The sequence below is a fragment of the Microtus oregoni genome, unplaced genomic scaffold (genome assembly GCF_018167655.1).
Source record: "Microtus oregoni isolate MIOR12 unplaced genomic scaffold, Mior012 000011F_ref0000422, whole genome shotgun sequence".
Classification (NCBI taxonomy): Eukaryota; Metazoa; Chordata; class Mammalia; order Rodentia; family Cricetidae; genus Microtus; species Microtus oregoni.
This window is the reverse complement of record NW_024543070.1, coordinates 39,837,263-39,863,731: the sequence shown is the minus strand read 5'-3', so window position 1 is coordinate 39,863,731 and position 26,469 is coordinate 39,837,263. Positions and strand designations below refer to the sequence as shown.

Sequence of the window (26,469 nt, the reverse complement as noted above, 5' to 3'; positions counted from 1 at the left end):
CGCTTTTTGGGCTATGGTCACAAAGGATGTTTAAGTGACTTGCAGCAGTACCAGTAATTCCCAAGCTTTTCTAGGACAAGTAAGGGTGTATCAACATACCAGGCGCTAACTCACCTTCCCACATTCCTATTCCTTACCTGTCTAGTAATTCACACCAGGAAGACAGGAGTTAGCCATGGCTCTGCCTTCCCCTTCATTCCTCACATTCAAATCAGCTCAATTTATACTTAGAAACCTCTCACTGCTCTGGAACTTCTTTTCCTTAAGTTAAACTTGATACAGCTCTACAATTTCTTGAGACCCTGGACCTGGTTGTCCTGAGTTGGGGCCTGTCTTCTAATCCTTCTAAAGAACAGATCTGATCAAATCTCTGTCTTGATTAAAATCTTTTGGCGACATTAACTGCTCAGCATAGGTTTAAAACTCTTTAAACATACTCCACAAAGTCCTTAGAAAAAGACATCCAAGCTTGCCCTCCCAACTCTGTTCCCGCCTTCACAGTCTGTCTGCTCACATTCACCCCTCTTGGCTGCTTTTGACTTGTTGCTTCTGTAAAAATCTCCAGAGTACTGAAAAGACAAGCATGAACCCCTATACTATTAAGAACTCGTTATTTTGCAGGGCGGTAGCAGCACACACCTTTATTCTCTGCACTTTGGAGGCAGAGGCAGGTGGATCTCTGTGAGTTCGAGGCCAGTCTGCCTGGTCTACAAAAGCTAGTTCCAGGACAGGTTCCAAAGCTACGAAGAAACCCTGTCTTGAAAAACTACCAAAGAAAGAGGGGGGCAGGGGGAAGGATTATAGGATTATATGGGTCATTTTTACCACCAGTGAGACTCTTGAAAATTAATCTATAAAAGGCTCCTAAAGAAGAGGACTAGAATCCAGCAACTATATTCATAAGGACCCAAATTCCTTTAAAAACTCCAGTCATGGCAAAAGTAACACGGAGTGTAAGCCGAGGTAGCTGCCTGGTTGTTACATTTGGATTAAACACTTACCAGACCCAAGCTGAACCAGCTTGCCAAGTCATGGGTTCTAGTGCTAATCAAACACTACACAAGAAGCTTCATTCTGTTGACTGCAGAGTTTATACTTAGCCCCCATTCTCTACCCAACACTTAGTCCACCAACACAGATTGCAAGCATTTTTTCTTTCACACTGCTTTCTGCCAAGCAATGCTCGCCTTCAAAGCCAAATGCCTTCCTTGAACCTAATTAAAATGAAGAAACTTTTAATAGCTTCAATAACTCTAAAGAGCCGTACTTGCTCTACCCTACCATTTTTCTCCTGACAATCTCCCTCCAAACACAGGAAAATCCAGCTCCTCTGAATGCAAGGAATGAGGTGCTGGCCGGTTTAATCTACAAAGGCAGTATGACCAAAACATTTGAAAATGAAAGCCCCCACACACATACACACTCAATCCTCAAATCCACTTCCCTGCCAGCTCCCAGAATTTCAGCGAGCTCTGAAACTGCGCTGGTTAAGTTTAGGTCAATGTCAACCAGAGAAGAGACAAGAAAGAAAAAAAAAATCACTAACTTGGAAGGTTATTTAGGACAATTGTCTTTCACTGCCTTACTCCTCCCACTCCAGCTAGCTTGACCCAATACTAATATTTAAATGAAACAACAGCCAAGGGCTGTTCCCTGGGGGCTCTTCTAGGAACCCAAGGCACACACAGAGGGAAGAATGCCCCAGCCCCCACGCCCCTGGCAAAAAGGGGGACACTGGGTCTCCTAGCTTTATCACCCCTCCCCATGCAATCACAGGTCCACTGGGCTCCACACAAACCAGTCCAACTATTCTTGGATCAACTAACATCCCTGGATCACATCTGGCGGCTCCCCTCTTCCTCGCCCAGTATCTGACTACCCCAGCCCCCACCCACCAGAGCTGCCAGGGAAAGGCTGAGCAAGCAAGTAAACCCACCCACCTGGGCTGGGTCTTGAAGACCCAGGCTGGTGCGCTGCACCCCAGCTCCTCTTCAGCACAGATGTTTTCGGCTTCCTCTCCTCCCCTCCAGACGATCTGATCGGTGAGGCGCAATCCAGGGCAGAACCGCAAGGTCTCCCTAAGTCACCTCTGCGGCCCGCCCCTGGTCGGACAGCAGCGCCCGCCTTCCCAGCAGTGGTGGAGGTCGGGCCGAGGCGCGGCCAGTGGCCCAGGACTCTGCTACTTGGCCACAGAGGTCAGCTCTGCCCCGTGCCCTGGCCGCTGGGCTCGGCCTCAGACCCGCCCTCCAGGGCTCACCCGCCCGTAGAGTGGAGTGAACGAACGAAGGAGGGAGCCGGCTGGCAAGCAAACGGGCGGGCGGCGTGGCCTGCAGCCTGCCGTGTGCAACGGGCGGTTCCCTTCTGTGGTCTCAGTTCCTCCTCCCTTTCACTGGTGTGGCGGCTCAGGGAAGCTCAGGTAGGGACTGCCGCCTGGGAGAGCCTGCCTGTAGCCTCCAAGTCGCCGAGATTCTCCAAGGAGAAGTAAGGGAACCGCTCCTGGCGTGCAGCGCCAGCAGCGCTGCGCACATAAGATCCTGCAAGGTCCTAGAGTGGCCTTGTGATCAAGCCCTCTCCTTGACAACTTTTAAACGGCCAGCATGCTGCTGCTGAGCAAACACAGGAAGGCAGAAGGAATGCTCTTCTTGCAGTCTTGGCTTCTGCAGAAGGACTCACTATCCCTAAAGCAGCGCTTGTCTTCATACTTTACTGTATACACCCCAGTGGGTATGAAATGGAGCACAGCAAAGAGCCAAACACTGTGCCCTGCTGACTGAAACCTCTTAGAGATGGACGGACAAGGACTGCTGGGGCAGGCAATCCCCCAGATAGATAGAAACACACTTCTGACACTCTAATGAGACTTCTGGGTAACTATGAGGCTCCAGTGGAGAAAGAAAACGAAACACACTTCTAAAATATACACACCTGTCCTCCACTTCAGAGAGTACTTTACTGAGCGGGGCAGTGGTAAACAGAGTTGGTATTTATTTAACAAGTCACAGAGTACCTCGTGTTCCTTTAGATCAGTGGCGAGTCTATTTGCAGGGCACACACAGCTCACTCAGAAAACTTGGAATCCATGTCTGGAAAGTGTCACAGTGTCTTTGAAAATTCTAGACTGATAACTAAGCACTCTTGTACTTAGAAAAGCCACACTTGGCAATGAAGGGGAGGCCCTGGCTACAAGAATGGTCCCCTTCCGGCTTAAAGATCTGGAAAAAGACTTCAGTTTACAGCAGAGGTCCTCAACCCAGCAGGGAAACAACAAAAGCTACTTTGTTACAGAAGGCAGTCTACAAGGCCCCTGAAATGGGGGAAGGGGACTGCACTGATCACGTGAGCCTGTCTTCCTGTTTCTCAGTTTTCAGATCTGGAAGTGGAATTCCCAAACAGGTAATAATTTGCTGAAGCTGAAGCAGCAGGGTTTAGGTACTGATTGATGCCCCAGAAGCCATGTTCTTTTTTTTTGACAGTCATTGTTGGTTCTCTCAGATATTAACCCACAGCATGCCAAGCCCTGTGCTACAGTCTAATGAAGACAGCTGTGTCCTTCAAGAGACCTCGTGTGATGTGGATAGTGAAGTAATGTGGTAACAGGAGGCCTGGAGCAGGGGCACCTAACCTGGCTTTGAAGGGTGGAGACTGGAATTAAGAAGTGGTAGTTATCCTTACAGCTATCTTGGGAACCTTACCAAAGCAGCCATGGAGAATGTATGGAGAAAGGGAAAAGAGAAATGGGGATGTGAGACTGATAGAATTTAGTCAAAACTGGGAATGAAGAAGGGTCAACTAGAGACAGTTCCCATGGTCTTGAATTCAGTGGTAATTCTATGAGTTGGACAGAGAATTCAGTTTTAGATGTACGGATCTCAAAACACCTCTTACAGAAACATACAAAGTATTCCAAAAGGCAGCTGGCACACTGATTCGGAGCATAGGGAATGTCTAAGGTAGCTACCTAAATAGTTGTGTATTTCTAGAGAAAAGAGTGGGTACTACCGATCATCCAGGAAGGGTGCTATAGAAAGACCACCCACATAACTACTAATATTGAAGGCACAAGCAAGTGAAGTAATGCTTTAGAAGGTGAATAAGCCATACAGGACAAAGAAGCCAAAAAGGAGAGGTGCCTTGGAGGCCACAGAGTATTAAAAAAAGCAGTAAGTAGCCAAATGTCAAGTCCTTCAGAAAGCAAGATAATTGAAGTGTCCCCTCACCAGGCTCAGTGGCACACAATCTGTGATCCCAGCACTAGGGAGGACGAGGCAGAGGGTAAGGGGTTCATGGTTATCCCTGGCTACTTAGTGAGTTTGAGACCAGACTGAACTCAAACAGCAACAACAAGCACATCCTCTCATTTCTCAAGGAGACACTGCTAAGAATCACTTCTGTGAAGCAGTGGAATGAAGAACAGGAAAGTGGCATGTTTTCAGGAATGAAACTGGAAAGGATGTATAGAGACAATAAAGGCTATAAACATGAGAAAGACGCTTCCAGCAAAACAAAGGAAGAAAGCACATGCAGACACACTGGGGTGACGCTATGGTATGGACTCATGGAATGTCCACTGACTTCCTAATGGATGGGGCAGCTGGAGAAGCTGTCATCAACATCAGTAAACAAGATCAGAGGGACACAAAATGACTAAAGCCCTGACGGAAGCACAGGAAGTTGGATGAACATCAGAGGTCATGCATTGGAGGGTGGCAACCTCATACAATCACATGATTTCAAAGGTATGAGTGTTCTATCCAGAGGGCAGCACAGACTGGACACCTTTTAGATGGTCCAGTCTGGTATCTGGATCTTTCTTTCCATTACACCATCATCACCCAGTCATACATCTGGGTCACCTCTCCTCAGGAGCAAGAGGCCTAACATGAAAGTATACAATGTTTATATGCGAGCTTCTAGCAACCTCAGTGAGACAGGCAGGCTCCTGACTTGGAAAAACTGGTTTGACTAAGCACACGGGAGCATAATTCCAGAGCAAGTGGGATGCCAATGATGGCTTCCACGTATCATTGTACCACTCCCAGGACCACACTCTGGTGAGAAAAACCATAAAGATAATAACTTATGAAACAAATTTCTAGTTTTTTGGTATTTTCAGACTAGGTTAAAGGAAAAAACACAAACAAAAACCACAGCACTACTATTTTCATGTGTTCTTGTAGCTTTCCATCTTAAAGATCGACAAACATGGTTAGGGTAAAACTTCAGTCAGTGAAATGCTTGCCTTGCATGCTCCAAGAGAACTTGAGTTTGAGCCCAGAACCCGAATAGAAAAGCTGGGCATGACGGCTCACACTTGTAATCCTAGAGCGCACAAGAGACAGGTGGATCCCTAGGGCTTGCTGGACAGCCTAGCCTACTTGGCAAATTCCAGGCCGGTTGATGGCCTTGTTCAAAAAACAAGGTGGGCAGTGTTAGAGGAACAGCAGTCAATGTTCCCCTCTGAGCTTCACACGCCCCCATCACCGGGCACATGCACCTTCACACACACCAAAAATTTCAGCTTATTTTGTAATAATATCATTTCTCAACTAGTTAGTATTTTTTTAAAAAAATAAAATCTGCCTGAAATAATAGTTATCTACAGGTAATAATGAAATCTCCAGTCATATAGGTCATATGTGAGCATGTCCCCAAAGCAAAAACATGCACAAAATAAGCAGAAGGCACAAGACTCATGCTCAAAGGTCCACAAACACTGAAGCTTCCTTAGTTCCCACATCAGGCCAGCTTACTTGATTATAGATGTAATTTTACCAAGTCTGGTACTCTGCTTTCCGGTGAATAAACAGTGTTAGGCCAAGTAAATCAAAGGGGGTCCGTATTTGCTGCTAGATGCAAGTACTTACTTGTTATAGAATCCAAGGAACACATAAGAATTTGAAGGCAAGATTAGGACTGCTCTCCTAGCACAATCCTGGGAATACTTTCTTAAAAGTATCTCTGTATCAAGGCACAGAGTAATGACTAACATGCAAAGAGAAAATCCGATACCTGAAAATATGATGCTGTTTTAATATTTACATTCTAAAATCAGTGTGGGGGCTCAGAGTGTGGCAGAATGTTTGCCTAGCATTCCACCTAACACTGTAAAAAACAACAATCAAAGTAATGGAACATCTTTAAAACTGTGTTGCCAGGGGCTAAGTCGCTCATAGCATCCCTGTGTGGTACAGGTCAATTGTCGATATTTTGTCAATTACGTTTTAAATAAATGCTGATTGGCCAGTAGCCAGGCAGGAAGTATAGGCAAGACAATCAGACAGGAAGTAGAGGCGGGTCAATGAAAACAGGAGAATTCTGGGAAGAGGGAAGCTCCCTCTACAGTTCTTTCCCTGACACCGAAGAAGCAAGATGAGACTACGCCACTGAAAATGGTACTAATCTATGTGGCTAACATAGACTAGAATAATGGGCTAATACAAGTTATAAGAGTTAATAAGAAGCCTGAGCTAATGGGTCAATCAGTATATAACTAATATAGACCTCTGTGTGATTTCTTTCTTTTTAAAAAAAAAATATTTATTTATTATGTATACAATATTCTGTCTGTGTGTATGCTTTTGGGCCAGAAGAGGGCACCAGACCTCATTACAGATGGTTTTGAGCCACCATGTGGTTTCTGGGAATTGAACTCAGGACCTTTGGAAGAGCAGGCAGTACTCTTAACCTCTGAACCATCTCTCCAGCCCCTCTGTGTGATTTCTTTGGGACTTAATGATTGTGGGAACCGGGCAGGACAGAAAACTCAGACAACACCTGTGTGTTCTGAAGCAGCTAAAAAACAGGGATTTGGCCATGAGGCCTTTCTTTAGTCTCCAAAACTATTACATGTGTTTACAGCTGGTCACCACATCTACCAGCAGGATGTATTAAAAAAAAAAAAACCAAGTGATTAAGCAGTAGACTTATGACTTCAAAGCTTATGATTGCTCTACTAATAAAACTTCAGATAGTAGAAATGCAATTTATAAAGACATTACAGAACATAATAATGCCACTCTGATCTCGTTTAGGCTACTCAATCCCTATGCTGTGATTCCACTGAATTTGAGAAACAAACTTCAAGTTTGACACAGTGGTTCCTGCCTGTAACCCATCACTCTGGGAGCATTCAGAGCTCAAGGTCAGCTGTGGCTGTGTACTGGAAACTGTCATAGGATGATAAAAACGACAATGATAAAGGAAGAAAGAAACCTTCATGGGCACAACTCATCGTTTACTTTTCATTTCTCCAAAAGAAATTCATGCATTTTACTGAAAGATGGGCCTTTCATAATATTTCTGAACATTACCTTAAAGTACACAGACGTCTGAAACATTAAATACCAGTTACTAAGTGAGAAAGTGAGAAACTGCCTATGCCGTATGGTATAGTCCCTGTGTACCTATGCACCTGGAGGCATCTGATCCTGAATTATTTAGACATTTTATTTTACAGAAACCCATCATATATTTGTTTAAAGACTGAAAGTGAAACCAGCCAAGGCTCCTGACAACTCCGTGTGTCTCCTTTACATCAGACATGAAAGTGCAGGGACACTGTCGCACACTGCTACTGACATGCAAGCGACGAGAATGGGAACACGCAGAATCACCCCAAGAGTAGGGAAATCAATTTCTTCCTTTTCTTGTGGAGAGTAGGGAAATCAATTTCTTCCTTTTCTTGTGGAGGGATTGGTGAACAGTTTGACTATGTAGCCCAGAGTGTTCTCAAACTCAGTACGTGGTCTGGGCTATCTTTGAACTCATGGTGATTCTCCTGCCTTGGCCCAAGTGCTAAGATTACAGGTGTGTGCTACACCACACTCAGCATTCAAATAAAGTTTCCTTAGATAAGATTGCTTTTTCTCAAAGCAAGACAAATAAAATATTAACAACCCAGTGATGTGGGAATTCCCTCTGTGTGGTGTGATTACCATTAATAAATAAAGAAACTGCTTTGGCCCTATAGCAAGGCAGAACTTAGGTAGGCAGGGAAAGCTAGGCTGAATGCTGGGAGAAAGAAGGGCAGAGTCAGAGAGAAGCCTGGAGCTGCTGGAGACAGCTGCTGGAAACTTTACCAGGTAAGCCACAGCCACGTAGCAATATACAGATTAATAGAAATGGGTTAAATTAATATAAGAGTTAGCCAATAAGAAGCTAGAGCTAATGGGCCAAGCAGTGATTTAATTAGTACAGTTTCTGTGTGAGTATTTCAGGGCTAATCAGCTGGAATGAACAAGAAGCCTCCTCCAACAACCCAGAGAGGAGGTACCATGGTGTCAGTTATGCAAAAATATGCCCGTTATAACTTCCAGCTTTTATTCAGAGTTCAGTGCTCTCCAGGCACCAGGACACTCTGCACTAAATCTTTCTGGAAAATTTTAGAGGCTAAATGAATTTAATAGTCTTGCCACTAAAGGCTAATGCTTTTGTCTATCTAGAATGTTTTTCAGTAAGAGATAGGTTATATACTATTTCATTAAGCAGATGGTTTAAAAATTAAAACACAAGTATTTTTCCATATATTAAACATACACCAACCTAACTGTTGTTCAGCCTTAAAATCATACTTCCTTGTAGCAAAACAAGGTATTTGAACATTCATTAGAAGTGTAAGAAATGGGAAACTTGGTTTTACAGCATGCTAAATACTGTATGAAGCCAGTAATATAATTTAATTCCAAAGTTATAATCCCAGTTCAAAAGTTAAAATTTAATTCCAAAGTTATAATCCCAGTTACTTAAAACACTATATCATCCCTCATTTAAACACACTAGCGTATGAAATCTGCAAACCATCAAAACCAAAAGTGCTATGAAGCGATTTTTTTTTTTAAAAAAATGGCATTTAATCATTAAAAGGCATAATGCTATGAAGGTTGAGGAGAGCAAGCTAGGCATGTTTGCTCTAGGTTATAAAAACATCATCTTGTGGGCTGTGCCTTGCCCTGGGTGACTCCATTTTATGCAACAGCATTTGCCCCATTTCGGGAGAAAGTGCTGATGCACCACGACTTTATCTGGTTTGTGCAGGCAAATGACTACAATCCTTACAGCACAAACCATGGCACCGACCAACAGCTAGCTTAGTCACGCCGAGTAAAACATTACCTACAAACTTAGCAAAGGAAATGTGGTAACGGGGCACGCCAAAGCTGACCCAGAAAACCAGGTCCAGGGACACAACACACACAGCAGACAAATGAAGGCTGAATCACCCCACACAGAAAAGGAAGGAAACCTCACATTGAGATGGCGGCACCCACCTGACATGAAACCATCAGGAGCATAAGATTAACCTGCAGTGAACTTGCAACTCTGTCCCTATGAGGCAGGTTAATACACACTTACTTGACATGCTTGAATTGCCATTAATCTGGATTTGAACCTACACCTTGAATCAACTCTGCCTTGAACAGCTCTGCCCATTTCCATCCCATAAGCTTTGTGACCAGGTTCTGTGATGCCTTACCAACTACCTGTCTTGGTCTCTGTCTCTAGACCAGCTCTCTGGTCCTGCCTTCCTAGGCCCTCCATAGCCTCCTCACTCCTTACCTTGCCATTCAGTGCCCTGTATCTCCTTATATGAAGTACATGTGCGACCTTTAGTCTTAAGGCTGGAATAAAAGAACCCATGACTGCAAATAACAGTCTATCAAGCATAATCAGAGGTATGTGGTGAATTACAGTGAAGAAAGTCAACCTAGCCCATACATGCACTTTTATTAGAAGTTAGAAAGTATTTTTAATTCTTTTAAATTATGTGTATATGGGGGTGGGGGTAGAGGGGAGCTGTGCACTTGAGTGCAATGCCCAGAGTCTGGAGGAGAGCCTTGGATCTCCTAGAGCTGGAGTTACAGGCAGTGTGAGCCAAGCAACCTAGGTTTCGGGAACCTAACCTGGGTCTCTCTTCAGCCTTGGGAACACTACTGTTCAATAACTCCTGACAATGTGGAAAGAGAAACATGTCTATTCTACAACAAAGCACATTTACATCACCAGTGCACAGTGGTGTGGAGGTCAAGGCAGGGGGTCACGAATTTGAGGCCAACCAGGGCTACATTGCAGAAGCCTGTCTGAAAAAAAGAGGTTAAAAAAATGCTTAATGTAGTTAACATTTTCCTGTGACTGTGACATAATTCTTTTAAGAACTGTTTTCAATAAATTCATATTGTTTTCTTCTTCATAAGAGCATCACACATGAAATTTGTGATACATATACAAAGGCAGAATTTTAAGACATGTATATGAATTTGTAAGGCTTCTGCTATAACCCATGGAAGAATAAAATGTCCAGTCTCTGCAAAAAGAAAAAACAAACAACAACAAAAAAACCATAAAACCAGCTGTATGTTTCTGATTTTATCAAACTCAATTTCTAACCAAAAGATGCAAATAAATTATAACAAAAAGAAACTTGGAATCTTAATTGAGAAAAAATAAAGGCCAAACATACATATAAATAAAAATGGAAATTTAAAAAAACCTACAAACAAGAAAAACACCAGTTCAGGTGACCAAAAGACATCTTACAACATTTAGTCCTTAGAAAGAGAATACTGAACGGACATGCACAAGGCTCTTACCCAAATTTGGAACTCCAATGGCACTCTATTGAACAGGAAAGCAGCAGAGGAAAGATCATTATGGAGCTAAGTTTAGCGCAATCTAACAATACCCTGCTTTCCAGACAAAAGGCACTATGCAACTCTCACATGCAGATGTTTATTCTAGACTACTCTCCCATCCCTCTTACCGAAATGTCACAACCACCTTGACTAGATCGATGTGACACAACTACAATGCAACTACATCACTAAAACCCAAAGATGTAAACATAGGTGATTTTACAATCACCTATCTGATCAAGATTGAGGAAGTTCTGAATTGATGGAAAACGAAGTTTTCGTTTCCTTTGATAATACTAATTTTGTGCTACTTTTGGACAGCTTGAACACAATGGCTTATCAGATAATTAGGCATGGTGACACCTAAGCAACTGCTTTTAAAAATTCAATTCTGAATGACCTACCCCTTCTTGTTTAGTGAAGATGTTGAGGCAGTCACTCAACGCCACACAGGTCTCTCTAGAAGCTTCAGAGACAACTTCGGCTTTCTGAAGAAATGATGGAAGCATGTCTAGAAACAACACAATTGGGCACACACAGTGAGATGTGAAGTAATTGCTAAAGCAAAACCACACAGCACTCTCTAGCCACAAACTCCACGCGTTCACCCCGCTGTGCAGACGGGGACATGGTGTGCTTCTTTCTACTGTAGACAAATACCTGCTGCCATGACATGCTTCAGTTAGTACCAGAAGAGAACCCCAGAAGGACGGATAGGACTTTACAGTTTGTAATGCTTAGGGAAAGCAGACAACAGGGGCAGCAAGTACTGCTTATAACACAGCATTTCCCTCATGACAGGCTCTGCTGGGGAAGTAATTTTATTCAAAAGTGAAGTGCTAAAAAGAGACAAAAATAATTCTGTGGTTGACATGGAGGCTAACATATCTGAAGGCGGCATTAATTCAACTTCCTCTAGCTCTTATTTGGAAAAATGTTTGGCATAAGTGGTATTTGTGCTTTCAAAAATGTATCCCGTATGCTTAAGCTAGGAACAAAGAATAAAATGGCAGGACAAATGTTAACGATGTACCCATTTAAAAAAGAAAGAAAAAAAGAAAGAGAAAGAAAGAAAGAAAAGAAAAATGAGAGAGAAAGAAGAAAAATGGACATGAGAGAAAGCTGAAAAATAGACATTTATCACTTAAAATGAGTAAAATGCTATGAATATCCTGTCCAGATTTATGCAAGAGAAATGCTTGGTATTATGTTAATTACAAACTAAAATCACTTAAATTTATTCTTCCAACCAGATAAAATTCTTAATATCTAATAAAACTTCATTAAAATAAAACTGGAAAACATAAACAGAGCCAATTCATCCAAAGAGAAACTAAGCGAACATCAGGCCATCAACAGTAGGTCCCACTGAGATGCCAACACTTCCAGCTGGAAAGGAACGATTGTCTGAGGAGGAAAGTTTAGGATCTCAGGCACATCACTAAAAACATGTGTGCAAGTGTTTATGTAACCATGAAGGGTGGTAAACCCTAAACACCAATTTTCCTTAGTCTTACTTCCAATATTTCAAAATTGTCTACATTAATATGACTTAGGGAAAGGGGTCCTATATAAGAAAAATATGTATCCAAACTCATAAGGCAAAGTGAGCAACAAAAGGGAAAAATGGTAAACACAGAAACGAATCACCTTCCCTAAGAATCAGGGCGGGCAGCCCCACAGGTTCCCCCAGTGACAACTGCTCTGAACACACACACATGGCTGAGCACTGAGATGCTCTGGAATAGACGACTTTACAGACTTTGTCTTTCATTTGGGATCTTTGGTATACACCTCAAGGTTTATTCTCCACACGCTTGTTAAATGCCTAAGAAAGTAGCACATGCTGGATGTCTGGTACTTCAGCAATAGAAATGTAACAGATGTCACACACAACTGTGAAACACACAGGAGAAAAACAGACCCAGCCTTTGCCTTCCATAAATGTTCTGGGTAATCTAGTAATTTTCCACTTTTGTGACACAAATGACATTAAGATTAAATCATGGATCTGTGTTTTAAGAAAGTACCACCACACACGTAATCATCCCCAATAAAACCCGCCTTATAGATAAATTCTGATTTAGATATTTCACTAACACAAAACAAATATTATTCAAACACATAAGGATACTTAAATGTACTTCAGTAAACTCATTCTCCAAATCTTCTAAACAACACACACACACACACACACACACACACACACACACACACTTCATTTCCCTGGCAAACTACTACTGAAACAAGGTCTTGAGCTGAACCCTAATTTTTGAGGCAGTTTGCTTAAAGACCTGAGGACCCCTGGTTGAAGACTGACCTCAGCATTACATGTGACCAGTTCACACAGCAATGCTTCTTAGACAATCAGGTTTATATACTGTAACACAATGAGAAAGACCACCTGACTTCTTAGAAAGGTGATCAGTTAAAAATGTTTTAGGCTGTTAATATGAAAACTAACCTGACATGCAAGAATGCAAAATGGCTACTATGCTACCTTAATCGCCTCCTACAAAATATAACTGATAATTGTGAGATGAAAATTATTTTTGCACTAAAATTATTTTTAGTCATGAAAGCTGCGAGAAGATCATACTGGAAAAATCTTAACTTTAGAGACATAAAAAGCTCACAACCTGTCATTTTTATGATTATACTGTGCAAATTTTAATTGGGTAAAGCTTTAAAAACATCAAGAACATAATTGTTTCTTCTGTCTATGCAGCAGATTAAATCTCAGTGTAGGCAAGCTTCTATCTCAGAACAAGCCCATGAATCTTGTGATCCTGAAGACACCATCAAGATTGCTGTAAGCCATGCTGTTTGCTTACAAACACTTGTTTACCTGGGAGAGCCTCCTACTCTGTCCCTCCCAAACCTTTGTTTGAGGTATTACTTCTCTAAGTGTCACATGTCCTAATATTAACAAGTTTCCCCAACTGGAAAATACATATATTAATAGACTTCCAAATCATAGTTCAAATGTCATTCTCCTAGGAAGCCTTCTTTAAAGATTTATGTTGGGCTTGATGACACCACCTTGTTTTTCATATACACTCTTACCACACAGCCTACCTGGTGAGCTATCTCTGATCTACACACGTGCACACACATGCACACACATAAACACACACACACTGAGAATAAAAATAATCTTTCAATCTGACTTTACTACCAGATCAGAATAAAATGAACTCCTCACAAAAACAGTATTCTTTCCTAAAAGTAATAAAATGAGACATACAAAAAAAATTGTATCTTTTAAAAAATATCTGTATAAAATTGTAACTTGAAAAAAACCAAGAAATATGACAATATACATGACCCAAGAATATAAATTTATCTACTGACTCAAATTAAGATGTTAGTTTCAACATCAAAGCCAAGGATGTGCCAGCAACACTGCATAGAGGAATGGGGACGGGAGATGGAGTCACTTTACTGAAGGATCTTAAACGTGGATTTGTACAGCATGCACTTCCTAATGAACTCTTTCAACATACATCGGAATGTTCTATATATTGGTATCTGTTTATTATGTGTATGTAATTCACACTAATTGAACTAAAGACTTGTATATATATCTCAAAGTACAGTATTAATGGGTTAAATAATAACTTACCAATGATGTGATAAAACTCAAAGAACAAACAAATAAAGCATTCTTTAAAAACGTTAGCACTCCAGCTATTATGGAGCAATTATGGATTGGGGAGAACTGACCTGAATCTTAAAGAACAGTAACAACACTGTTGACAGAAGTTTCTATCCCGCCCGGTCCTGCAGTTCAGTCCCATAGAAATACACAGAGGTCTACATTAATTAAAACTACTTGGCCTAGTAGCTCAGGCTTCTTATTAACTCTTATAACTTATATTATCCCATAATTCTTGTCGGTGTTAGCCATGTAGCTTGATACCTTTTTCGGCAAGGCAGTCACATCTTGCTTGCTCTGTGTCTGGATTTTTCTTTATTGACTGTGGACGAACTCTTTCCTGTTCCCAGGATTCTACTGTTCTTCTTGCCCCACCTATACTTCCTGACTGGCTACTGGCCAATAAGTGTTTGTTTAAAATACAAGTGACAGGGTACAGCACAGCACTCCCCCCCTTTTTTTAAACAAGAACTCTGAATCAAATATACTTTGGTTAGCTTTTCTCCTGACCATTATCCATAACAACTTGTAACCAACATTCTAAACAAAGGCAAACATACAAAAATCTATTTTTGGGGGAACACAGGTGTAGTTTTCCAGGCTACTTCCTGCTGGATGGGGCACTGATAATCTTATGGGGACCTAAAGAAAATTTTGAATTACAGTCAAGTCCTGACTGGAAAATTCTGTGAAAAATCATCTCAGCTAGCAGTCATTTTTTTTTCCCCCCGAGACAAGGTTTCTCTGTGGCTTTGGAGCCTGTCCTGGAACTAGCTCTGTAGACCAGGCTGGTCTCGAACTCACAGGGATCCGCCTGCCTCTGCCTCCCGAGTGCTGGGATTAAAGGCGTGCGCCACCATCGCCCGGCTTCCTTTTGACTTAAATTTTTGAAGTCAAGGCATTTTCAAAATACGTATGTTGGATTAATCCAGCAGCATTTATAAACAAGTGTCTTTTAGCAGCTGTTGTTCCTTCCTCAGCTGTCATACAATTCAAAGACAACTCAATAACATACAGTATCCAGACTCTCTGTGTATTTTTCATCTTTACATGGCTTTATTTTAAACTCTATTTCTTTTATTTTTAATTTTTGACATTTTGAGACAGGGTTTCTCTGTGTATCTTTGGCTGTCCTGGAACTCATTCTATAGACCAGGCAGTCCTTGAAATCACAGAGACCTGCCTGCCTCTGCCTCCCAAGTGTTGGGATTAAAGGTGTGTGCCACCACACCCAACTACTCTCCTTTTTTTCTTTTTACTTTTAAGGACTTTATGCTTTTTCTTTTCTCTCCCAAGCCTACATATATTTTTAAACACACTGTAAACCTCTTAGAGGTTTTCTTCATCTGAGTTTATCTTTACTGTAGATCTCTTTTTCTGACCATATGAGTCTTTAATTTGCTAAGCAATATGGCTAGTATTAAAGCTGTGGCTTTGATGGCTGGATCCAGCCCATACCTTAGCTTTTTTCTGATAGTCTAGCCTCATGGCAGAAGTACTGGCTGGAGCCATGTTTATTGCCACAACTCTATGGCATTTCAAGGTCCCTGCACCACCAAGAAGCACACTGTTGGCAATTAAACACCATTTAAATGTTTGGTGGCAGGGCCTCTTAAAAGAGCTGCAAGGTTTTGCAGTAAAGCTGAGTCAGGAAGCCTCTCTTCAATGAGAGCACTTACCTCTAGCATACAGAGCCCACCTGAGAAAATGCTACTATCAAGAAGCTGTGCTTAACTCTATTCATTTCTGTCTAGAATAACTTCCCAAGCTCTCTCAGATTTTTAAATAAATTTAGTCAACCCCACGTTGGCATTCTGTGTGGGACAATGGTCTGTACTCTGTCACTTGTATTTTAAACAAATGCTGATTGGCCAGTAGCCAGGCAGAAAGTATAGGTGGGGCGACCAGGCAGGAAGTAGAGGCGGGGCAAGAGGGATAGGAGAATCCTGGGAACAGGAAAGAGTCCGTCCGTAGTTGACACAGAGGAAGCCAGACACAGAGCAAGTAACATGTAACTGCCTCACCAAAAAAGGTACTAAGCCATGTGGTTAACACAGACAAGAATTATGGGCTAATATAAGTTATAAGAGTTAATAAGAAGCCTGAGCTACTAGGCCAAGCAGTTTATAATTAACGTAGGCCTCTGTGTATTTCTATGGAACTGAAAGACTGGAGGACCTGGTGGGACAGAAACCTCTGTCAACACAACACTGTTGCTAAATGCAAGCTGTATGAAACACCCTATGGAAAACACTGTCCTAGAGAAGACAGAGCCGCAGTAAGGTCAAGGCAACTCTGGAGAAGTACAGGATTTCACATACCATTTATTGAGCAGAAGCCATGCAGAAGGCACCATTCGAGGGGCTGAGATGAAAGTTTAAGAAGAGTATGTGTCTTGTGCTTTTCTCTTCCTTTTTATATTCTGGTTTGTTTGGAGTTTTTGTTTGTTTGCTTTCTAAAGGGAGAGAAATAAAGGGAGTCTCCCACCTTTTCTTAGGTGGGTAAGGGAGGAGCTGAGACGAGATGTTGGGGAAATCCCATGATCAGAATATATTGCATTAAAAACTTTACAAAAAAGAAGATATTTATTTGTGAGTTTTAAAAGTAATATGTATTTCACAAAGAAAGTTCTAGAGAAAAAAAGAATGACAGAAAGTCTTTGTCTTTGCAAAACTTGTATACAGAAAGGGAAAAGCCCCTTGCATATTTTAGAATGCACGAAGAAAAGGTGAACAGGAGAAAGAATGAATCATGTTTAAAAATTTTGTTTTTAAAAAAATTGATTCTTTTCCAGGAACCCCCAATTGGGCAGACCCTATCAGATCAACTAAACGGCAGCAGCCAGAAGAACTATGGCCACGTATTTTGAATTCTTTAACTAATAACAGTGAAATGAAGCAGTAAAGTTCATTTTAATCCAAATGAACAGAAACTCTCAAAGTTACTTATTGGCTTGCATAGCTCCTGACTGCCATTGTGAGAACAGAACTGAAATAAACAGTAATTAGGGCAGAGCCATGACCGAGAGCCCCGCCTGTGGGCAGGTCCAGGAGACATCCTGGTAAGGTCTGGGCCACAAAGAATAAAGTGACGATGTGTCAATGTGAGAAGCTGGGCCACATTTGAAAACACCATATGCTGTCCTCCTGACTGCTACAGACTTCGGCAGAAGTAGGGCACATTAGGTCATCTAGTTATACAGGCACACTGCTCACCTGCTGGCCTCCTTCCCAACCCTGTTGCCTAAAAGTCAGCCTGAACCCAGGGGGAAGTCATCTCCAGTGGCTACATAATGGAGCTTACTACAGGCAACCCTGTGACCCATGCTGTTCCTTGATCTTTCTGTCTTTTCTAAAAGTGTAGACCCGCCCAGAGGGGGAACACACACACAACTATAGAAGATTGCTTAGGCTCTGAAGGGAGAACGTGCAAAGTAACTTGGAAACATATAGCAAGGACACTGAGGCCAGTCTTAGACGTCAGGGAAGGTGGGAAACCACTTAGAAGACGATGAGGAAGAACCCCCACCTCACACCTTGTGATCATCACATGCTAAGAGAACCTGACACATGAGAAAAAGTTCATGTTGCTGAACAGGAGACAAAGAAGGAAGAGAAAGAGAGAACATTATTATTATTATTATTATTATTATTATTATTATTATTATTATTATTTTTGCTTTTTCGAGACAGGGTTTCTCTGTGGCTTTGAAGCCTGTCCTGGAACTAGCTCTGTAGACCAGGCTGGTCTCGAACTTACAGAGATCCACCTGCCTCTGCCTCCCGAGTGCTGGGATTAAAGGCATGCGCCACCATCGCCCGGCAAGAGAGAACATTATTAAAGTAAGTAGACTGAGGTCATAGTCCGTCAACTCTGACTTCACAGCACACCCTTCAGGCACTGAGGCTCAGGCAAGGCTGAACAGGCCTAATCATAATGGACATCTCTAACTGCACTGAGGAGGATTCCACTGAGACAGAGAGAGAAAACACTGCCGGGCTTTGTGGGAAAGACAGCTCCACTGAACAGCAGAGTAATGAAGGGTTGATGGGACAGTGTTTTGGGGTGTGGAGGAAATGACAACAGACACACAGGGAAAAGAGCAGCTACAGGTACAGGTTTAGGAAGCTGTGTGGTGATACGTTTTTTGAGAAGCAAAACAGAAAGATTGTGGGAATGAATAAAGAAAAGACATAGGGTTGACCAAAAATAATGCAATTCTAAAAATTGTAGGCTGGAAACTATCAAGCGTACCCTGCTTTGAATTTCTTACAGGTAAAGAGGAATTGAATTGCTCAATTAGAGCAGCAAAGTTGGCAGACTAGATCAGCAAAAGGCAATCACCTGCCCAACCCTACCAATGAAGATGCCAACTAGAATGGCAACAGCAATGTAACAGGCAGCAGAGCTCAAAAGGAGACCGACCCACAGATAAGAAAAGTCGAGACTGATCTTGCAGGATAGTGGATGGGTAAGGAAAGTGGGTGTTGAACAACATGAACCTGAGAACTGACAAGCCATGGGGGCACCCTGAGGCACTCCCTCTATGCTGGCTAGTTTTTACGTCAACTGACACAGGCTAGAGTCATTTCGGCAGACAGCAGCTCACCTGAGAAAAGCACTCCATAAGACTGCTCTATAGGCAAGTCGGTGGGGCGAGTGTCATCTCTGGGCAGGTGGTCTTGGGTACTAAAAGCAAGTAGGCTGAGCAAGTCATGGAGGCAAGACAGTAAGAAACATCCCTCTGAGCCAGGCGGTGGTGGCGCACGCTTTTAATCCCAGCACTCGGGAGGCAGAGGCAGGCGGATCTCTGTGAATTCGAGGCTAGCCTGGTCTACAAGAGCTAGTTCCGGGACAGGAACCAAAGCTACAGAGAAACCCTGTCTCGAAAAAAAAAAAAAAAGAAAGAAAGAAAGAAACATCCCTCTGCATCAGCTCCTGCCTCCAGGTTTCTTCCCTGTTTGAGTTTCTGTCTTGACTTCCTCTCTTGACGGACAATGATGCAGAAATGTAAGAGAAATAAACCCTTCCTCTCCAACATACTATGAGCATGGTGTTTTATTACAGCGTCGAAATAATAACCAAGATACCCTCCTAAATCAAGAGTGTAAACCCTTGTAAATACACACACTGTGGGGCAGGATCATGGTAGAAAGAATTCTCTGGGATCCAACAAGAGAGAAGGGCACTTTCCTACTGTTCCTACCTACTTTGTGGGTGGAGTCAGAATGACTGAGATTCAACACCTGTGAATCATCTAGTTATGAAATCCCAATTTCAAAACATCAGCCAGGATACAGAAGAACCTTTGTAGCCTCAACAGGGATAGGAGGTTACTTTGAAGGGACACCCTAGCAGGAACCAGTTAAAACATGCGCCGTTAAAGATCTCAAATGAAGATACAATCCAAGGAAGTGATGTTCTGTAGACCTGAGAGTTAGCTGCCCTTTCAAAGACTGGGAACAGGCTTACCACGTTGGTTCTTTTATGTCAGCTAAGGCTCTTTAAAGAAACTCATGAAACAGCTGTAATCACTACTGTGGCTCATTCATCTAGGTGACCTGGAGAAACTTGGCTCGTAATGCCAGAGTCTCTGCCCACAGCAATGTGGATCTCCCAGATTTCTCTCTGCACTAAGCATGTAAAACAGAAACGCAAACAGAAACAGAGCATGCTCAGAAATGTGCCCACCCCTACCCATGCATTCCTAGACGAGCATGTGAGGGTCTCCTGATAAACATGCTAGTGCTCTCCTTACTCAAGCATAAACCTCTACTCTGGGTGTGCTATATGGGTCTGTGCACTCACCAAGATCCAAACCCATTTTATCCTATTACAAAGGGAGTAGAGATAAACCTCTGGTCTACTTCTCCCATCCTCTCCACCCATCCCTTGAGAGGCCCTCCTGTTTGCTGACTCCATCAGAAGTCCAAGTCAAAGCAGGTGTCGGTAATGGAATTTGCTCTACAAGGCGTGGAAGAACGGGTGTGGTGAGTACACCAGCACAGGCACAAAAGACAGCATCATCTAATATTTTTCAAAGCAGTGTTATCAAAATGAGAAATGGGAGCTGGTGAGATGGCACAGTGATCAGATGGCACAGTGGTTAGAGGGCTTAGTGGGTAGAGGTACCTGTGGCCAATCCTGACAACCCGAGTGCCATGCCCCTTGGCTCACTTGAAGTAAGGAAAGAACTGACTCCTATAAGTTGTCCTCTGCCCCTTCACACACATGCTATGGCACAAACAAGCAGGCATGGTGCACACACATGCACATGCACACACACACACAAAGTCTAAAATGTGCACTCACAAAAACTGACAGGGTCAAGAGTGGGGGTCTAGAGTAATTCATCTTTTCTCTCCTTACCTTTGGCCACATCACACTCCTTAATCATTTTGAGAAAGCTGTAAATTTCCTTATCTAGTCTCTGTTGACATGTTTGTGCTCTCTGAAAGAAAAAAAAAGGCAAAATTAAAGCAAACCAATAAAGAACTTTCAAAATTATTTATGAATTAATGTTTCTATCAAAACTTGCAATTCAGATACATAATAGACACCATACAATTGCATGAAATCACAATACTCTCTCATTACACCATGCATATGTGAAGTTAATTTCTTTGATTTGCTAAATATGAATAAATTCCCAAAAAATTGTAAAATGCATTTCTCAGGGATACATTTTAAAACTGTATTTTTTTGTCTTTTTTTTTTTTCAAAAAACCCAGATGGCCCTAACATTTGGAAACCATGGGCTAATTTTTCACTCAGCATTTCACATACACGTTGCCTCCACCCGCACCATCAGACCAAGCAGCACATTTCCTTAACTAAGCTAAAGCTCAGGAAAATAAGGTAAAGTCAATTATGGAGCGTAGTCTTCCTTGAAATTTTAAGTTCTCCACAGTAAGATCCCTACAAGCAAAACATGAACGTGAAGATCCATCCTCTAACTCATCTCGCAGCCGCGAGCAGACAAAGAGCACAGTGCAAATCACTGTCGATTCTAGGCTGGCGTTATACAGCAGGAGGAATAAGCAAGAAAACCATACTGGAATTGCTTGGCTGTGGTAACTGAAAATATTTACTCTGCGAACAAGGACTTTGTAAATATAAGAATCACTACTGTGGGCAGAGTGATGGGCTCAGCTTCCTTACTCTGTATTCGTAACCTCAACTGGCCAAACACAAAACATTTGCCTATTTAAAATTAAACTAGTGTAGCTGTGCACAAGGTGACACAGGTAAGTACTCTTTTCTCCTATTCCACTTTATAAATGTTTTAGCGCTTATAAAGCTCAATCCAACCACAGCAGAATTATTCATGGGACCACATTAGTGACAGGCAGTGTTCTCCTTTCAATGTGTTTTGAGATTCCTAATGACATCTAAATATAACACATGTTCACTTATTTATCAAGAAAGGAATGCTTATACTCTGTAATTTCAAGCCCTATAAAGAGAGAGCTAGTTTGCTGCTCATTTTTCAGACAGTGCCTGTGAATTCAGGTTGAAAGATGGGAAGTCGCTCTAGAAACACTCACTGCAACTAAATGCATTACTCTTGACTTATTAATAGAAGGCCATTCTTGCACTATGCACGTTATTATTCCTGCTCACGGCCAAGTCAATGCCACTGCTTAGTCATTTCCTTTCCATGGTGCAAGCCGTCTAAGGAAGCATGGGCTCCAACTGCAGACTCGAGATCTGATGCTCAGCACAGCTCCTGGGTTATAACTAGGACCTCATCCCCCCCCTTCATCCCCCCCCACACACACACTGTGCCATCTGTAAAATCTGGAGTCACATGCCTCTTCACTTAGCATATTTACATCAAAGCTTTTTAAAAACCAAGACAAAACAAACTTCTTTATTTACTTTTTGGAAGTTGCATATCATGCACCCAATTCCGTTCAACTCCTGGCTTATCCCCTCCCACCCCCTCCACCCCCACTCTCCTTTCATTCCTGCCACACTCCACCCACAAAAGGAAATAGATCAAAATAAGCAATCAAGCAAACAAACAAAAAAAAAGAACAAACAAATCTTCTTTCCTGTTTCTCCAACACCTCTTCATTCACCCTGGTGGCAATGGAGGTTTCAGTGTGCTGTATAAGGTACCTTTTTGTCTCATTAGTTTTATTGTCAAATGTTCATTACAATGAGTCCTGGTCTGGTTCAAGGTCTCTGGTTTCTGGTACACCATCATCCTAATCAGAAGTCCTCTGGGATATCCTGTGGCTGCCACTAGGCTTGGAGAACTTGGGGGTATCATTCCACAGGACCAGTCTCTTCACCAGCTCTAGCAGGTCCTAGATGAGGTAGATGCTAGGATGGGTCAACCAAAGACCAGGCTGTGGGCCTGGGTGGTAGCCAAGCTGGTCAGTCCAGGCCTCTGGAGCCACCTACTTGGGCAAGTAGTTGGAGTCAGTTCCCCTACATGCATGCCCTCAGGGTTGTTCACCCTGGCCTGTCGTGAGGGGTGGGGGCCATCTCTCCAACATGCAGGGGACAGTTCTCTTGTTGTAGTGTCCAGCGAGAGGCAAGACCAGCTTTCTCAGGGTTAACAAAGGGTGTGGTTGGCTCAGCATGGCCCTTTGATTTCATCTCACATGGTTCCTAGGGCCTCCTGAGGTGACACGGGCTACAGAAATCCACACAGCTGTAGCTGGGCCATGGACCCAGAAATAGGCCTTAGCAGCAGCTTGGGCCTAGTAGACATCCTGGCTCTGGGTGGAGGGACTGGTCACTCAGGTGGGAATGGTTGTGGCCCTAACCTTGGGCTTCTATGTAACCTTTGGTAGCAATGCAGGACCCAGACTTCAGCATAGACCCCAGCCATGGTAGAACCATGGATTCTGACACGGTTCTCAACAATGGCTGGGTCTACATATCACCACTGACGGCCCTAGTGGCAGTATGGACCTGAGACACCAACATGGCCCTTGATCTCTGGTGTCTGTACAGCCTTCAGTGTAAGAGATGCACTGGACAGCAGCACAGACCCTGGCTGTAGTAGGGCCATCTGATCCAGACGTCATCATGACCTCATGTAGCAGGGCAGGCCACTCAGAACTGGATGCTTCCTGGCCCTTGGACACTAACCTGCGCTCAGGTGGCTGATCTGACCCTGAGCATTCTCATAGCTCTTGGTGGCAACAGGTGCCCCATTTGTCAATCCAGACCCTGGCTGCTATAGGGCCATGGACCCTGACATGGCCTCAGCAGCAGCCTGGGCTCAGATGATGCCATGACCCTGGGTGGCAGAGCAGTCCACTTATATGTGCATGGCCCCTGCTGTGACATGGCCCTCAGATAGCAACAAGAGCTACAGTCTCTGGTTCAGATCCCGGGCCTCTGTATTGACCCTAGTGGCAACCCGGGCTACAGACTTCAACAGACTCTGGCTGCAGCTGGGTCACGAACCCAGACATGGCCTCAGGCAGCAGCTCGGCCTGGTCACCATCCTAACTCCCAGTGGTAGCCCCAGCAACTAGGATCAGGATGGCTCTGGTAGAGGTATGGCCCTGTACTGAGTGTAGATACTAAGAGAGACCAGAAGAGGGCACCGGGTTCCCTAGAGCTGGCATTACAAGGCATGAATGCTAGGAACTAGACTGGTCCTCTACAAGAACAGCAAGTGCTCTCAACCTCTGAGCTCCCTCTCCAGCCCCTACTTCCTAATTCTAAATATTGTGGTGGATGTTATTTTTGTAAAATGGCCTGGTCTAAGAATCATGTTTGTGGCTATTACATTACATATTACACTTTAAAACAGTACAGATAAAGCAATCGCTAACACAGTCTATCAGATATCTTCCACAAAGCACAGATGAGTTCAAATTCTCTGATATTCTATCATAAATTAAAATTAGGAATGATGGAGCCTAACATTCTTTGCTCATCTGAGATAAAAGGTTCTTATGTCACTAAAACTCTGTAGATATTAGTAAACTTAATGTCATTAGACTTGTTTACTTAGAAACATGCAAATTCTTTAAATAATCCACTTAATTTTCATAAGGTTAAATTTAGGAGGAAAATTCATGTACTTGAGATAACTATTTAAACTTAAACAGGCTTCTCCTTGTGGGTCTATGTCTCCCAGATCTATCAACATTTATGATAAACACGATGCATTTAAAGGAGACAGCCAGCAAAGTGACTAACCCCTAAACCCCGCAAGATACCTACTGTCAGGAATGGATAAGGTAGTGTTGTCTTCAGATAAAGATGTCTCCACTCATTCCTGATGCTTTACCCTATCCCTACGCCATGGCCAATACATACTGCAAGCAGTTTTAAATGAAACTACTGACCAAGAAATGTGTCACCATGGTGCATTATTGAGACTCTGAAATATGCAGTGAAGTCATAAAGGGAAGCAGGTCAGACTCTACATTTCTCACCTACTGGAGGCAGTTTCCAAACACAAATGTAGTTAACATAAAAACAGTAACATCACAACATTTTCACCGAGACATTTTATAGTACTATCACAGCAGAGGTATATCAGTAGAATACAACCAAACAAAGGGCAATATTATTTCTATTGTCAGAAATCATAATTTTCCCATGACTGAGTTAGGTATAGAGGTTGAAGAGTGTCTGTTCACCTCTAAGGTCTCCTTCAGGTCCATGGGAGAAACAGTGTCCTCCTCTTCCTCATCAGTCACCTGGTCCTGAGAGCAGTAATGAGTGCTGTAGGCAGAGTGCTCCTCAATGGCTTCCAGCCATGTCTGCAACAATCCAAGAATTACATAAACATCTTTGCTCCAAAAAAATAGCTATTAAGCATAAAATTTACATAGAAGGAATTACTAGGTCAAAAAAGCACCCAAAGTGACATTCTGAATATTTCTTTATCTTCATAAAAAGATATTCCTAGTGCTTTAAAAAAAAATCCTCTATACTGCCAGGCAGTGGTGGTGCACGCCTTTAATCCCAGCACTTAGGAGGCAGAGGCAGGCGGATGTCTGTGAGTTCGAGGCCAGTCTGCTCTATAAGAGCTAGTTTCAGAATAGGCTCTAAAGTTACAGAGAAACCATGTCTCGAAAAACAAAACCAAACCAAACAAAACAAAAAAATCCTCTACACATATATGTATTAATTAGTATTCAAATATATTACAGAAATCAAGCAATGAAGGGCATTTTGTTTCACAGAAAATGGCTGGTTTCCAACACTGTTGCACAGTTTAATACACAGCAATAAACCTGAACACAGTATTACGAACTTAACATTAAATGGCACACAATAAACTTAGATCATCTTTAAAAAGCCAAATGCAATTAAAATTAGTTTGTAAAATCAAAGTGGACTAAAAATACTTCCTTGTTCACTTTTGGCATTATGTGTGGTCAATTCTTACAATTCTGTGAAATACTAAGAGGCAAATGACTTCGATTATTTAGGGTTCCTTGCTGAACCAAAGCAAACCTTTTGGAAAAGACTCTTTAAACACTTTATCAAGTTTTCTAAACAAGCAAATAAGTAAAAGCTAAGGTTATGAATTCTACTTTAGGAAATATGGATTTCCCATTAAGTCACCGAGCCACGAATCCTGGCAAAGTGGAACCCAATTTGACTGCATGACAGTGTAGCTCAAAGCAGGCTTAGCCAAGACCCACGGTAGCTCTTTCTCATCCCAGTTGGTCTTCTCTTGTAGCCCACTTCCATTCCTTCGTATTAGAAGCCCATCCTAGAAACACTCTTGACCAAGAATGTCCAGTGTCTACTCGGGGCTGGGACTGAGATACGTGATTTTTGCTCTCCTTCCTGTTCCCCACTGCAATGTCTTCAAACTTACTCTTAGTCTTGTAGCAGCTTACTTGTAGAAACCACACCCCACCCTACCCCACCCCCAATGCACCTTGATTGCTATAGGACTCCATCTCTTGGTATAGACCCTGTCCCTCTAGTTCAGCAGTTCTCAACCTGAGGTCTTGATCCCTTAGAAAACTGAACTACCCTTATACAAGGGTCACATATCAGATATCCTACATGTCAGACATTACTATTCATAACAGTAGCAAATTACAGTTATGAAGTAGCAACGAAATAATTTTATGGTTGGAGGTCAGCACAACATGAGGGACTGTGTTAAAGGGTCGCAGCGTTAGGAAGGGTGAGAAGCTCTGCTGTAGGCCTTTCCCACAGCCACTCTCAGACTTCCCTTCT

General features: G+C 42.6%; 1 protein-coding gene across 4 annotated transcripts in view; it reads right to left on the bottom strand.

Moving 5' to 3' along the window:
- Nucleotides 1-26,469, bottom strand: part of Osbpl1a (oxysterol binding protein like 1A) — a 186,999-nt gene that overhangs the window by 93,588 nt on the left and 66,942 nt on the right. For 2 of the 4 annotated variants that reach the window (XM_041659857.1, XM_041659859.1), the window contains exon 1: nucleotides 1,941-2,641. Coding sequence is in view for 2 of the 4 variants with exons in the window: in XM_041659855.1 (XP_041515789.1) it covers nucleotides 11,033-11,139; nucleotides 20,656-20,737; nucleotides 24,906-25,028 (312 nt within the window). In the remaining 2 variants the exon portion in view is untranslated. Of the gene's footprint in view, nucleotides 1-1,940; nucleotides 2,642-11,032; nucleotides 11,140-11,288; nucleotides 11,344-20,655; nucleotides 20,738-24,905; nucleotides 25,029-26,469 lie in introns of those variants that run through there. The other 2 variants (XM_041659855.1, XM_041659856.1) reach the window with 2 other exon arrangements.